This window comes from Chaetodon trifascialis, chromosome 9 (assembly GCF_039877785.1).
Source record: "Chaetodon trifascialis isolate fChaTrf1 chromosome 9, fChaTrf1.hap1, whole genome shotgun sequence".
In the NCBI taxonomy this organism is placed as follows: Eukaryota; Metazoa; Chordata; class Actinopteri; order Chaetodontiformes; family Chaetodontidae; genus Chaetodon; species Chaetodon trifascialis.
This window is the reverse complement of record NC_092064.1, coordinates 4,209,837-4,225,781: the sequence shown is the minus strand read 5'-3', so window position 1 is coordinate 4,225,781 and position 15,945 is coordinate 4,209,837. Positions and strand designations below refer to the sequence as shown.

The 15,945-nt window shown below is 43.6% G+C and overlaps 1 protein-coding gene across 4 annotated transcripts in view; it reads right to left on the bottom strand.

Moving 5' to 3' along the window:
• usp32 (ubiquitin specific peptidase 32) overlaps nt 1-15,945 on the bottom strand; it is a 58,532-nt gene that overhangs the window by 36,520 nt on the left and 6,067 nt on the right. For all 4 annotated transcript variants that reach the window (XM_070970208.1, XM_070970206.1, XM_070970209.1 and 1 more), the window contains exon 2: nt 4,910-5,037. In XM_070970208.1, coding sequence (XP_070826309.1) covers nt 4,910-5,037 — 128 coding nt within the window. The remainder of the gene's footprint in view (nt 1-4,909; nt 5,038-15,945) is intronic.

The following is a 15,945-nucleotide window of genomic DNA, read 5'->3' as shown; positions in this document are numbered from 1 at the left end:
TAATCTGCGTTACCATTTGGCATACTATATGTGTATATGTCCAATTTTAAAACTGACTGTGGCAAACAATCTGAGAAAAGTCAACACCCGAGGAAGTCAACTGTCACTGCTACTAGTCTGTCCCCACACCCAGCGGCCTGAGGACGTTTACAGTCATCGCTGTGACTAAAGAGTCAAACTGAAAGAGATCAAATAATGAAGTCTTTTTAAAGCGTTCAGTGTATTCCCCTGAGTTTGCATGACATCACGTTCAGAGACTACACGCACTGCCTCAGATGGTGTTCTTAATGGTTTAACCCTGCTAAGGAGAGGACGGTAAATAAGATGGATAGTCCTGTGTTTTTAAAACTAAAACACCCCCACACACAATAAATCAAACATTTGCTCTCTCTGCTGTTATGACCCCACAGTGCTCATGCATGTATACTGTCAACAGGTGGCAAACTAAAGGACTAACCATCATGAACTGTCTTGGTAAGATGCTGGTCCACCCTGAGCCTCGAAAGCAGCTTCACTGCTCCTTGTCATACTGTAGAATGTCCGAGGGTCTGAACTCTCTTGGAGGGGTGAACAGGACTCATTTGGTGTTTCGATGATGTGCTGATGGTGGAGACAGCTGTCTGACACACTGCTTCATAATCTCCCGCAGGTGTATAGTTTGGATTTGGTGCCTTTGAAGGCCATAGAACAGGGGTGGGCAACCTGTTCCACAAAGGGCCGCTGTGGCTGCAGGTCTTCTTTCCAACCAAGCAAGAGCTCACAGTTTGACCAATCAGCTGTCTGAAGAGTGAGATCAGTTGACTGAATGAGTCAAGTCTGGTGTGCTGCTGCTTGGTTGGAAAGCGGCCCTTTGTGGAACAGGTTGCCCACCCCTGCCATAGAAGATGATTCACATTGTTTCCCTCAAACCGTTCAGTGAGCCCAAAGCCCAGCACAGAGTCATCTGCATATTGATCAACTCATTAGTTACCTTCAATTAATGGGCTGTCTGTAGCCTGAAGTCCAGCATGGCAGTCTGTTGTGAAACAGTCTTGAGATCTGTGTGTCTTGTCTCATCTGAGGGACATCCTGGGCTGAGAAACGTTCATGCATTTTGTTGATCTTGTAAAAGGCTACAAAAAACCCCTCCCTGACAGAAGCCAGTTTAGACTGCCGGGCTCTCTGAGCTGCTGTCTCAGAAACAGGTGGTGTGGCTCTGACATGAGCTTGACTGGAGTTTCTGGGAAACTTCTCATAATATTGTAACAGAGTGAAGTTTAGTCATTTGTAATTGGGTTTAAAGGCATTTGTGGAACTCCCAGTTCACAAAGCTCAGTTTCTGTTGACGCTGTTGAGTCTGTACTTTGTAATGTTGCAGACTTACTGTAAGTATTGTTGAGTGAGTGTTGAAGAAAACCTACTTGTGGACAATGTTCCCGTTTACTGTTCCTCATTGTATTTCCTCTTTGCCATATTTACAGTATTTTTTGTGTTTGCAAGTGATGTTCCAGCAATTAAAGCAACAGCTGATATAAATCACAATTACAGTGGAACTGCACAAGTCCCTCCTGCACTAAAGTCTTTTGAATGGGACAATTGGTGGCTGAGGACTACAGTATACTCTGTACTATTGATGAGTGATATCATGTGACATGACAGATGGCTGAATGTATTCACCTCCTCAGATGAAGAGAGGAACTGAATTAAAGCATGCTTCTATTTTTCAGATAACGGGGTTTCCAGCATCATGTTATTCCACAGGTGTCAGTGTATTTTTAATGCATACAGGAATTATATGATCACAACACATACGACTGAAAACATGAGGTGATACAGCTCCTTGTGTAGTCTACAAAGACACAACCCACAGACTCACTTCCATCCTATACATGAAAGCATTATGAGTACTCCTCTGCTGAGGATCACTGCATCTATATATCATCATCATGACCACTAACTACCAAAAGATGAATGTGTTTAAGCACCAGAGACATTTGTTTTCTAAAGCGTTGCTGAGATTTCTGCACTTTAACAGAGCAGGTCTGTTTGTTGACTGGCTGATTAGGCTCAGGCTTTCTTTGAACTGTCAGACTGTACACCAGCCGTGTTTCTGTTTGAAGAGACCGGCAGCAACCTTAGACTGCTGTCACCGCAGTAACTGCTGCCATGGTGACAAAGGGGAGGCCGGACGGAGAGATGGTCAGAGAAAGAGAGAAGACACATGTTGTAGTGTTCAGTGAATGGTAAATGGACTGCATTTACAGAACGCTTTTTGGACAAAGTGCTTTCACTGACTCTCTCCTGCTCACTCTCACTCACTCACTCACTCACTCACTCACTCACTCACTCACTCACTCACTCACTCACTCACTCACTCACTCACTCACTCACTCACTCACTCACTCACTCACTCACTCACTCACTCACTCACTCACTCACTCACACACACACACACACACACACACACACACACACACACTCCACTCTAAAGACATGGTATGTGTTATCAATGTATCCTCATGAAATAAAAATTCCACAAACATGCATCTGCACACTGCAGTTTTTCTGGGTTTTGGTGCTTTGTAGAAACCAACACTCTTAAATCATCAAACTGTGAGTAATACTTTGGGACTTCCTTTCCAAATCCTGGTTCATCAAGCTCAAACAATCTGTTTTCCTTCTGAATGTTTCTGAATCTGCCAACTTTAACAGGCAGAGGAAGGAGATCAGCTCATGTTGGGAAGAGAGATGGCAAACAGCTCAGCCAATTACAATCAGCTGGAGATGTGTGAGGGAAACAAGAGGCACCTGCGTAACTGCAGTTCTATGCACACTGGATGCTGACCATCCATGTGTAAGATGGAAATTAGGGTATAACATATTGTCATATTGTTTTGGCCAATATGGTCTGCACCGAGTGAGACTGTGTCTGTAAGTCAGCAGCTGTATTTTAAAGCTGTGACATCAGAGCTTCATTATCGTCCATCAATGTTGGACGTTCTGTTTTCATTACCTTAGAATGTGCTCTTTATAGCTACAGAGTGAGTGGGTCCTGTCTGTGGAGTCTTCAATATTGCACTGCCATGTTTCTACAATAGCCCAGAAGGGACAAACCAAACAGTGACTCTAGTGAGTGCCTTTCACATGTTTCGTGGCCACAGTGGATTCTCTTACACACTTGGAAAGGAAGGGGTGAGGCATGGTGTATTCAGTCTGCACCCTCGCCGCGAGATGCCACTAAATCCTTCACATTGGACCTTCTAGCCAAATGCAGGACCGGGTTGGACCAAATTTAACCACTAGGTGTTGCACTTGACAAAATAATACATCAAATAAGTATTTCGGCCAAGTGTAACTTGAGAAAATATCAAAATGTTATCTATAAACAAACAGGCCTCAGTAAATATGTTATTCAATTGCATAACGAAGCGCACACACACTCATGTCCAGTCAGAAACACAGCGTCTGGGGCGCTGTGGCAGCTCACCTGGTAGAGCCCTCTCTCTCCCCTCTTTGCTCTCTATTCAGCTGCACTATTCAATAAAGGCAAAAGAAAAAAGAAAGAACCACAGCCTCTGATTGGCCCACAAGTCAGGGGCACAGCGCTAACATCCACTCAGTGTTGGGTTTATCATGGATTTTTCTATAAAGTCTCCAAACCAACACTGCAGGATTGGATTACAATGAAAGGGACAGGGTCGCACCGGAGTGCTCACGAGAACGGCACAGCGGTAACATTAAGTAACAAAGGAGGGACGTCTCTGGCATCCAGTGTCCCAGAGACATTTAGAATGTCGTCTATGATATAATATTATTTTGATGTCTTATGAGACTTCATTGACCCGAGGAGGTAAAGCACAGCTTCAATTGCTTATTACTAATGCAAGGCGAGTTGGAATTAGTGCCTCTGCACACTTTATTGATGTGGGCTACTGTTTAATTTGCCAGAACCTCAAGTACTGACAACACATTTTAGTCGGTTAACATTAAATCAAACCAGCTTAAGCTCATACACCAGACTGGACCGGATGTCTATCCAAGGCATATTGGAACTATTCCGACTGCCATTCTCCCTAATTGATGGCCCATTTACACTTAGGATTGATCCCCTGCTGTCTAATGTCCGGCAACATCATGCTCTTTAAAACAGGAAACGCACAACACTAAGGAAGTAATGATGCCTGTTCATTGGACCTCTGAGTCCTCCAGTGGTATGCAGAGCTGGACTTAGTGCTGGGAGGAAGACTGCAGTCTTATCAATTCTTTTTAGGTTAGGAGGGATCCACCAGCTGTACCTGAGCTGGGTTCCTTCTCTGGATGACGCAGGAGAGCTCCAGGCAAAAAGTGTGAGTCCAGTGATCGCCTTGTCTCTACAGTCTCTGCTCGGCACCCCTGACTGTAACGCTATGCAGGTCAATATTGATCCCTGTGTCCCACAACACATTCAGCAAAACCACCGAAGTCTTCTCCAAATTGTCTGAAGTTAAGGGGCCAGTCTGTAGGATTTATGGGGACCCATTGTTAGGCTTCCATTACCTTAGAATGAGCCCTTCATATCTACAGAGGGAGTGGGTCCTGTTCAATCGAGTCCACCATGTTTCTATAGTTGCCCAGAATGGACAAACCAAACACTGGCTCTGGAGAGCACCTTTTGCATTTTTAGCAGTCACTATAGATGCCACTAAATCTTACACATACTTATCCTGGATCTTTAAGGGTTACATACTAACACAAAACACTAGATATCAGATATCACCTTCTTTCTACAGGATCAGCCATTTCTATCTCGGGGTGCGCTGGATGCTCTACTAAGACTGGCTTAACCTAACCAGGTTTTGGACATAAACCAGGACTACTTGCATGCAGCAGATCACTTCAGAGTAACACTCATGTTCAGTGGTGAATGGTGTGTGAGATTACTGTGGCTTACCTCTGCAACTTTATGGGGAACTCCATCTCCCAGCACTTCCCTGTAGAAGCACTGCTGGGTCATGTAATAGGTGAGGCCGCTGGTTCTCTTGAAGGCATCTTTCAGCCGCTTCAATTCCACATCAGTGACTAGAGGGAAAGACAGAAAAACAAAGGTGACTTTGTAGACTTGGATTATCCTGAGTAACCAGGCCATTGTGTTTGGAAAGACATGCTGCTGTTGTGTTCAAATGTAATGCTTTGGAATGTAATATTGACACTTTTGGCACAACAAACCACATCCAGTTCACCTCAGTTGCCCTAGGGACTGTCAGCAACTGATTTCTCCAAATTCCAAGCAAAGAATCCCAAAAACATATGCAACATTGATAATGAGAGGGGGAATATTGTTTTGGTTCTTTGGAAAAAAACAAGCCTAAAAAAGTCTGAATGATAGTCTTAAAACAGGGTGTATGTGGATATGAGGATATCTGTTTGACAAGCAAGTCAAAACAAACACGTAGACATGTATTCATATGTTACACCATTACATGCTTACACACACAAAAATATCTTCCGTTGAGCTTGTCGATTAGAGGTTTACCACAAACCACCGCCTTGTGCTGAACGATTTCAAAGCCATCGACTTCACAACAGTCCAGCGGTGACAGCTGAGTAATCAGCATCCACACCACAGCTACATGATCCCCACAAGGGCATGTATTCCCCACACAGCTGGCTCCCAGCTGACATGTGAACAATCACAAAGCAATAATGCATAATGACGGATGGTCAGCCCATAACAGCTGACCAATCAGACGTCAACATCCAATCATACTTGAGTCAGAACAAATGCATCAAAGAACGGACAATTTCTAGCAAAGAGTGATTCAGTTAGACGAGGCAGAGGAGGCTCTGTTAGAGTTCACTGTTAACACTAATAATGAACCTGTCATGTTGACCCAATGAAGATATTTGATTCTGCTGACTCATCAAAACTGTGTACAATGTCATGTACATGTGTATATGACACTCAGTGTGAAGACACCGTTTTAGAAAGGAGAGTATGTCCAACACCTCAGTGTTGTTCTGCCTCTGGCTACAACAGCAATAAAATCGGTAAACATGCGCGCACACACACACACACACACACACACACACAAAGTTCAGGGTCTTCCCGTGTGATGACTTGTGCAAGTGCAGAGCTGTAACCATCAGCAGCATCACTTCATGACACACACATCCTATTGTCCTCTGCTGCACTGAATGAGTTTATGTGTGAGTGTGAGTGTGTGTGTGTGTGTGTGTGTGTGTGTGTGTGTGTGTGTGTGTGTGTGTGTGTGTGCGTGCGTATGAAAGCGATACTAGGATGGAGTCCCAACGGCAACAATTATCCTGCTTGCTCTGCTGCTGCAATGAAACACATTCAGCTATATTGTCAGTACATCCAGATCAAACAGTGATGGAGCTTTCCAGACACAGCTGCTCACTGTGCACTGTGCTGCTGGCTCAACTCAACCATCACCAGCAGGGCAAACAGAGGTGTGGAGACGTCAGTGCTGAAACCACCAGAACTTCAGAAGTGAATGGGTCCACTGACTGAACATGAACAAAAATGACAGTTCTGACCACTGATTAAGAATTTAACGAATTCATTAACTAAAACAAGTACAGCTAAGCTGCACTGCTCTGTTTCATATGACTATGAATAAAACACCTTTGGGATTTTGGACTCTTGAGACAAAAGCAATTTCAGTACGTCAACAAATTTCTTAGACTAAATGACTGTCCAAAAAAAGATTTTAGACATTAGACATTAAGCGCTGCCTTACAGACACGATGACAGTTAAAACAAATCGACGAGCACCTGCTGAAGTCTTTCAGTCACGTGTACGGCGTCACACACTGCATGTTAAAGCACATGGACTGAAGGTTTGTGATGAAAGGCGTGGACCCCATCACAGCTGCAGAGCTTGGTTACAGCCTCCTTCACTGGAGTGTAGCACTGTAACATCACTGAGAAACATCCCCGAGTACAGTTTACATGATTTCTTTCTAAGACTTGCATCAGTAGTGCTGGAAAGGTTCCAGGCAGCATCGCCACAATACAGCAGTAATATGATGCCTGCTGTGAGGTTGAGCTCATTACCATTATCTCTTATCTTCTGTTCTCTCTAATTTCACCCAATCAACCATAACTTTCCATCAGCAATCAGCTCACATCGTGGTAGTGAACAGCTTACGAAGCTGCTCCACTCTGACCTGCAGGGAAGTGTTCGGTGATACGAACATTTCTGTCAGTCCTTCTCAATTTTAAACTTTCCACAGTGCAACAACACAATAGCAACGGCAAATACTGTTAGAATTGTCAATCTGTATATTCTTGATTAATCAAAGCTGATCATCCATTAATCATGACCACTCCAGGAGGTTCTGTGCCTACTGTAACATGTTATTTTGAAACGTCTATAGGCCGTGCTTTGGTCACTTCCACCTGCTTGTGAACTCTCTTGACACCAGCCTGTAGAGGGCAATACAGTCCATCTGGCCAGAGGTTTAAACCTGAAGTCTGCCCAGCTGGTAGACATGCACAACTCCCACACACACATACAGCAATGTGCAGCATGTTGGGTGGTAACACAGCAATGTACCTCTTTGCTGTGTTACCACCCAACATGCTGCACATTGCTGTATGTGTGTGTGGGAGTTGTGCATGTCTACCAAGCCTGGACAGACCTTCAGGTTTAACTTGGTGTCTCCTCAACACTCCCGGTAAACTGTTAGAGTGCATATCAAATGAACTTCACTCTATTATTCTACAACCTCTTATTGATTTTCAGCATCATTTTATTAATTTCACATCCAGCTATGAAAATGAAGTATTGCCACTGCTTTAGTTTCATGGATGGCCATGCTGTGCTTCAGTCTTAATGTAAAAAAAATATCCAGAGACCAAACTTGCTGTAAAACCATGTAATTTGACTTTAAAGGCACAGAACGCAGCCAAAAATGAGTTCTAGACTACTGAGGGAAAAACATCATGTGTCCATGGAACTGGACTGACACTCTTTCCTTCCTCTGCACTGCTGACTTTAACAAAGCAAGAGAAAGTAAATAAGAGGTGATGAATGAGTAGTGAAAGAAGTGACTGCTGTCAGGGGTTAGCAGGTGAAACCAAATGACTGAAATCAGTCACTGGACAGTGGACACGCACAAACACCTCTATCTCACACAGTCCAGACAACAGCAAAACTGTATATAACACATGTGTGGAACAGTCTCACTGTTCAGAAAATACACACATATACTGTAAACACCACCCCCCACACACACACTTTGCCCCCTTTAATCGAGGCCTTTGAAACAGTACATCTTGGTTGGCCTGGTCACCCTTTTCTATCCACAGTGCCATTAGCCACTCATACAGTTCAGCTGTGTTTCATTTTCAATCATCTTTTCATTCAAATATTACAAACACATCCAGCAAATGTATCTCCAGTGGTTCGCTTCTCTCTCCCACAAGCACTTCGTCTGCACCTTCTCTGCTGCCTGCTGCACGAGGTGATGGAAAGAAGCCAATGACGCAAAGAAATGAAACAGTCCATGCAACTGGGGATTGATGAGGAACTGCTGGTGTCATCATGAGGGGATGAGCTGCTGGTCAGGGTATTGCACCTGTTTCTAACTTATTTTCACAACAGACCTGTAGAAATTCTCCTAAATTCCCTCATTTTATTCGTTGTGTTGTGCAATGTTTTCTAAGACGGCTCAGGGAAAGCAGCTTCTGAAGCTGAAGTGCAGACTGAATTTGTCTGAAGTCACGAATCAGGATTTATTTTCTCCTGATCGTCATCAGCAAAGACTGGACTGAGGCACTGCAAGATTTCCTGACTAATGAGGTAATTGCCACTGCAGGCCACATGTGTGCAGCAACTGCATTGAAGGAAAAGCTCAACATTTTGGGAAATGCTCTTATTTCCAGGATACAGAAGTACAAAAACAGAAGCGTACAGATGCAATGTTGCGGTTTTATGGGGATATGCACAGGACTATTTCAGTGACTTCCTGAAGTCCGAGAGTTTCTGCTGGTTGCCTGGCAACCTCGCAGTGACAACAAGACTCCAGGAAGTCATGGCACCCAGTGAGGAAACAGTCCCACACATAACCTCTCACATAACCGTGTGTAACTGTTGCAATGCAGTTTTCTTTACAGATTAAACAAACAAGACATAAACTGGTATTAAAAACAAAGAATGCATTCCCACAGTCGTATACATGAGTTATCACACAAGATTTGTACCCTTTCCTTTGTTTCTCCATAGGCTCATGTGAGGTCAGTAATAAAAACAGTTTGCTTTCCAAAGCTCAACTCCAACATGATTCTGCTTTGGCCTCTATGAAGACAGATGAGAACATCCATCCATTTTCTATGCCGCTTATCCCTTTCGGGGTCGCGGGGGGGGCCGGAGCCTATCTCGGCTGTCAGCGGGCGGGAGGCGGGTTACACCCTGGACCGGTTGCCAGCCGATCGCAGGGCACAAACACACAACCATTCACACACACACACTCTCACCTAGGGGCAATTTAGAGTCACCAGTCAACCTAATGAGCATATTTTTGGTCTGTGGGAGGAAGCCGGAGTACCTGGAGAGAACCCACGCATGCACGGGAAGAACATGCAAACTTCACACAGAAAGGCCTGACCCGGGAATCGAACCTGCGACCTTCTTGCACTACCTGCTGCGCCACCAAGCAGCCCACCAGATGAGAACAGTTATGTGCTTATTTAACACATGCATAAATAGGAAAGAGGGTATTGCTCACATGGCTGCAGAGAGGGAATTGAATTACAGGGAATGGCTGTTGAAGATGGCTCCCTGGGAGAAAAAAGAACTCATAAAAACAAATTAGAAAAGTCAAAGTCAAAAGAACGTTTTACAGTAAGCAAAGCAGAGGCAGGCCTTCTGCTGAGGACAGGCTGCGGTTACTGCAGGCATATTTGCAATGCAGCAGATATATATATATATTTAAAAAACAATATCTACCCTGAAAACTGAAAAGAACACCACTGGTTATGTACTCTGTGAGGCAGCTGGAGTTGCGAGATCACATGAGGTCATGAGAATCCATCTTTTCAGGCTTCATGTTACGTGTTTGTGGCTGAACCGCAGTCATTTCCATCCAACAACTGGCAGCTACACGTGTGTTTAGGTGTAACAGCAGCAAGAGAAGCGACTGTTTGTTCGGAAACAGCGATGGTGGCTCCTGAAGAGGTTAGCTTTGAGGCTGCTGCAGCATCGGGTCCAGCGCTGAAGGCTTTTCTTCATGGAAAACATGTTTTCGCTCTTCTCCTGACTCACTTCGGCAAGAGTTTTGCTCTCCTACTTCATCAGATGGCTCGTTGATCTGATTGGTCAAAATTAAAACACGATAGATGGTGACAGATGGTTTGTCCAATCAGCTGCCGAGTTTTTTGTTTTTTTTTAATCGTCTACCCATCTCCAAAGAGTTTCCAAGGACGACTTCCCAGAGGGCTCAGTGTAACAAACCATCTGGCCTGTCTGGTCAGAGGCCTGAGGTGAAAAAGTCATCAGAAAATAACAATGGATCACCTCGGGATGTCCTGAGATGATCCACAAGGCAGCAATCAGGATGGAATAAGGCAAACTTTCTAAGTGGAAGATACTGCTTATATAAGACATTTGTTGTAACACACTGTGCTCGAGGTACAGCAGCTGTCAAAAATGCCCCACTGCACTGCTTTCAAACAAAGGAACCATTTCCTGATGCACTGGAAAGTAGCTGAATCGTGAAAAAGGCAACAAAAACTAGCTATCTCAATCAATGACCCGCTCACTGACAGTTTGTGCCAGCCAAGAATGTAAGCTCCTTTGAGTGACAAAAAAAAGACCCCATAACATATTGAAACACAGGCCAAAGAGACACAATGGGCAGTGTGTTCCAGAACAGCAGGGTGTCCACCTTCTCACAGTGTGGTGCTGCTAAGACCATGGCAAATATGTATTCTGAGTTGACCTCATGTATGAGCCACCTGATCAGAGAATAGAACTGATTAGTGTCAAAGAGCTGAATCACAGGCTTTAGCAGCCCTGCAGGCAGCCAATCATACACGAGGATCAGCAGAGTGCACAAGCTCCAGCAACAGAGAATAGAGCACCCTTGTGTCATGTAAAGTGCGAGCTGATGGTGTTCACAAGAAGCAGAAAATCTTCTGTAGAGACACTCCAGAGGCAGATCAGCAGCCCGTCTCTCATTTCCCCTCTCCAATGGCCCACCATCAGCAGTGAAAACCTTCCTTCTCACAGATTTACAACACATAAGCACACACTAATCTTTGCTAAAGCGCAGTCATTGCGTAGCTGCTGGAGCAGGCTTTTTAACGGCTCACTGTATTACCACTGCATATCAGCTGAACATTATTGATACTGGTGCCGATATGATTTGTTTTTTTAAACTCTTGGACCAAAGAGTATTAGAGCTGAAACAACTCCTCAATTAAATTAATTAGCTGACTTGTTATATTTCTTTAATAAAGCATTTCATTCATTTGCTGAGCATAAAGTAGCTAACATTCCTCTGTTCCAGCTTCTGAATTGTGAGGATTTTGTGAGGCTTTGTTTGACTTATGTTATAATAAACTGAGTTTCTTTGGGTTTTGGACTGTTGACTGAACAAATCAAGCAATTTAGGGGTTGGACAAATGAACAGCAATGTTCCTGGTTTATTTGTTACATCTCTTGCGCTTGTTTCCTGTCATCTATCTCTACTGTCTGTAACGAAGGTATAAAAATGCCCATAAAGTCTGTATAAGAAAGTGATAAAATCTGATGCCCAGCCGCAAATTCATTTAGAACCCTGAGAAAAGAACAAAGGTGTGAGCGATCCTGGAATGCAGCTTCCCATTCATAACTGCACCTGTTATTGTACCTTGTTCAGCCAGCTCATGCACATTTGGTCACTGAAACTCCATTAGAGCACACTAATATTATTACACATTCTTCAGTTAGCATCACGTTTGATGTTAGTGCAGCGCATTAACAAATCCCTTTGCTGGCATTACGGTCTGCTTTCCATTTATTTAGAAAATTCATCTCTACTGTTGATATGTCATATAGCTCACTTTGTCTCAACCTGGCTGCTCTGATTTGAATCCCTCTGACTGGGCCGGTGGGAAAGTTCCAGACTTGTAGAGGGACTGGCAGCTTCCACATCAACATGTATAAATAACGTACACACCACCCTGATGATGGTGAGCAGACTGTAGTTTATCCACATGAAAGCCACACTGCTCACAGTCATGTGGCAGCCTTCTGAACGTGCATCGTACACATATCACAGATAACCCGGCGTCCGAGCCTGTATGATGCACGTTCACTCCAGTGAACCCTGTGCTCACTCAGCCTCCACAGTGACACGGTGGTTAATGGAGAGTCTGCTGACAGTTCAGCCAGGGCAGGCCGTCCATCAGTGAGGCTCCACTGGAAGACGGAGGACAGACCCACCAGTCAGGCAGCCTATTTATAGCGACTACTGTCCTCCTACATTTAACTTCTGGTCTGAAATCTTTGTTTGAAGTACATATTATTCAAATGAAATGCAAACCATCACTTTTTAATATGGGGAAAGATGGGAAGGAAAAAGTAAAAGCTTGTAACTCCATCTTAACATCCATTCAATGCAGAAGACACCTGAACAGTGTTTTGAGGCACAGTAGGTGGACACTGACAGTTAGATATCTTCCATAGATTCAGGCCGAGTTCGGCAGGGATTTGAGATTCAGTATTTTCTGTCTTTGTGCCTCTGGTTACACTGGTGGACAGAGCAGGGAGTGTGACATCTGCATCAGTGTATTAAGTCAACAGCATTTTCCTTGTTTTTAAAGTGCCCGTTTGGACTCTCTTCGACCAATAAAGAGAATGCAAATTTATTTAACCATCTAATTCTGGCAAGTGGACAAACGTAGTTGACGACCTCTGCCTTAAATCAACCCGCTGTCCCCGGATCTGCTGGTTTGTGACTCGTTCAACCAAAAATAAAAAATCCCTTTGTTTTATTTGAGTCATTCACAAGAATTCACAGCTTTCTATAGAAAATGTTTGTCTCTTGTTTAGTATCTTGTTATAATGACCTGACGAGCCTTTACCATTATGACAGCTGTAAGACAACATGAAGGGACTAAACTTTCCCAAATCACTATCCATGGAGAGGACTAGAGATCGACCAATAAGGATTTTTCGGGGCCGATACCGATTATTAATAATCAAGAGAAACCGATAGCTGATATTTAGAACCGATATTCGTTTGCAGCAAAAATTAAAATTTGGATGTCAAAATTTAGAGTAACACACCTGGGATTAGAATGAATACAGTATACTGTTTGTTTGTTTTGTGTACACTAAAAAAAGACCTTAACTTTTAGTAAAATAACACAAACACAAAATCTTTGTTGAAATTCCTTTAAGTTTAATTATTAATAAAAAGTGCAGGGGCCTTCCAGCAACATTTCTTAAAACTCACTCAAATAAATAAATAAATAAATAAGCTCCCTGAATTTTTGAAACATCAGCAAAATAAACTGAACTGTTCTGAAATTTGGGTCTGAGTTAGTACTCCCAGTTCAGTAGCAGGAGACATGCCAGCACCACAGTTTTAATATCTTCGAGCTTGGAAAAGCGTTTCATTACACACGTGAGTTGTAGACACGACGGTAAATTTATTGATTGAAAATAAAACACACTGAGAATAATCTCCTCGACGTGTGCTCTCTGCCTCACTCATATCCCTGGACTTTACGAGTGACGAATCATTTAACACCAGTAGTTACGTTGCTGCATCATAGTGTCGTGAGAGCGCGAGCGCTGAGGGAGAGGCGACTGTAAACAAACAAGGACACGTTAGGCTATAATCACCTCCGGTGTTGTTTATTGATAAACCAGGAGCTGCCCCACGGGCTGAGACACGTTAGGAGATTTATTATTCCCCCAAAGTAACAGTAACCCAAAGGGCCTATATTGTTATTGTGCGTCTGGCCACAGCTATAAAGGGGTTGCGACAATTATAACGAGGTGTCCATTATCAGAAATTAATGGACGACGCGGAGGCGTGAACTGTCCAACGCGAAGTGCTGGCTCAACCAGCATTTGAGCCAATGCAATAATTTAGAACAATCAGGCTATTTGACTGGATCTTTTTTATAGGTGTCCTACAACACTTTTTAACGGACACCCTGCAGCCATTCAGAATTGAGTATTCACGCAGACCATGGTATAAGCCTTGTTGAATTTGTGAACAGTTTCATCTCCAGAGCCAAACAGCGGAATTCAGCAGGTTTTCCTCCCTTATACTTGCTATAGTCTACCTGCATCGGAGCCAATGGAGCGCGTTTTAAAATACATTAATTAATTTTATCGGTTATCGGTGGAAAAAATGACCGATGCCGATCATTGAAAAAATGCCAAATATCGGCCGATATTATCGGCCAGGCCAATAATTGGTCGATCCCTAGAGAGGACAGCAGGTGAAATAATGCATCAAGTAAAAATATGAAACGTTCTCTTGTTCCAGCTTCTCTAGTGTGAGGATTTGCTGCTTTTCCCCATTTTCTCTCAGTGTAAAATGTGGTTAGTTTCTCTGACATTGTATAGACTAAACCATTAATGTAAAGAATAATCAGTGCTGAAAACAATAGTTTTTCTTCAGCATGACAAATTTAAATACATGAAATTCACCTACAACCTCTGCTGGGTCTCACTTCTTCTCACACAAGAGGGCCAAACTCTTGTTGAACTCAAGATAGAAACATATCAAGGCACTGCTGCTGATAACCCCAAAACTAAATCAAGCAAATGTCCAGTTTCTGAAGAAGTGTGCTATTGTACGGCTGAAGCAACCTGATGACAAAATAGTACAACCAGATAATAGCAAAACTGTTACAACCACAACTGGACAAACGGGGGTGTGAAACAAAGCAGCCACATTATAGAGAACACTTCGTGTATTGTTGATGCTGTGATGCAATGGGTGTATTCTTGGACACTGGGCTGCATTAACTGCAATTGTTACCATTCAATGTAGGGCAAACAATGGCTCTGATCCCCCCCCCCCCCCCCACACACACACACACCACAACATACAATAGTTATTGCCAGACACAGATACACAGCACTGCATCCTTAGCTATCTCTCTCTTGCTGTACACACACCTGTATTCCAGGCACACACACACATTCACAGCAGGTTTTCGGTGTTGGACCACCTTACTAAATTACTGTGGCAGCAAAGCAGCAGCCAGCGCAGCGTCCTGCTGTGACTCAGTGTTTGCTGTCCTATGAAATAAACCGGGCCTGGCCGACCTGCTGCTACCAGCGAGACTGGAAACACCCTGGCAGGGAGCGCCGAGGCGTCTGGAGCAGCATGCAAATACTGAACTCACGTGAGCCATGGTGACCTTTTAGACATGGTGAAGTGTCAACAGAAGCACCTGAAGGCAGGAACATACACAGAGCGCTGTTCTCAAAAAGCTCACTTCACCTGTGGGCATGGGCCAAATATTCAGCATGGAACTGCTGCTCAGTGGAATTGGAAAGAGGAAAAACAGCGTGACACAAAAAATATCTTTTTTTCATTTTCAGAGCCAATTAGGAATTGATCATACAAATCATTCAAAATACTACAATCCCCTCTGTTTCCTGCTGCAGGCTGTGAAGTCCAGTGACAGCTATATCTATGGACAATGAATAATCAAACCAACCAGGCCAGTCTTCTTTTTGTGATTGTCAAAGAATCAAAATCAACTCAAAATTCACATCAGTGTCATTTTTTACAGGACTGTGGAGCTGTGCTGAAGCTCACCTGTGTGTGACTGGACTTACAGTGTCACAGGTCTCTTCACAGAGGACGTTTTAATGTGTCACAGTAGTAAAAGCACAGGTGTAAATCATATACTGAATGATGGCTGAGCTCCTTTCAGCTGCTTCAGTTTCAGAGTCCTGTCATGACTTATGCCCGGATCAGACTACATGAAACAACAGTATCCCT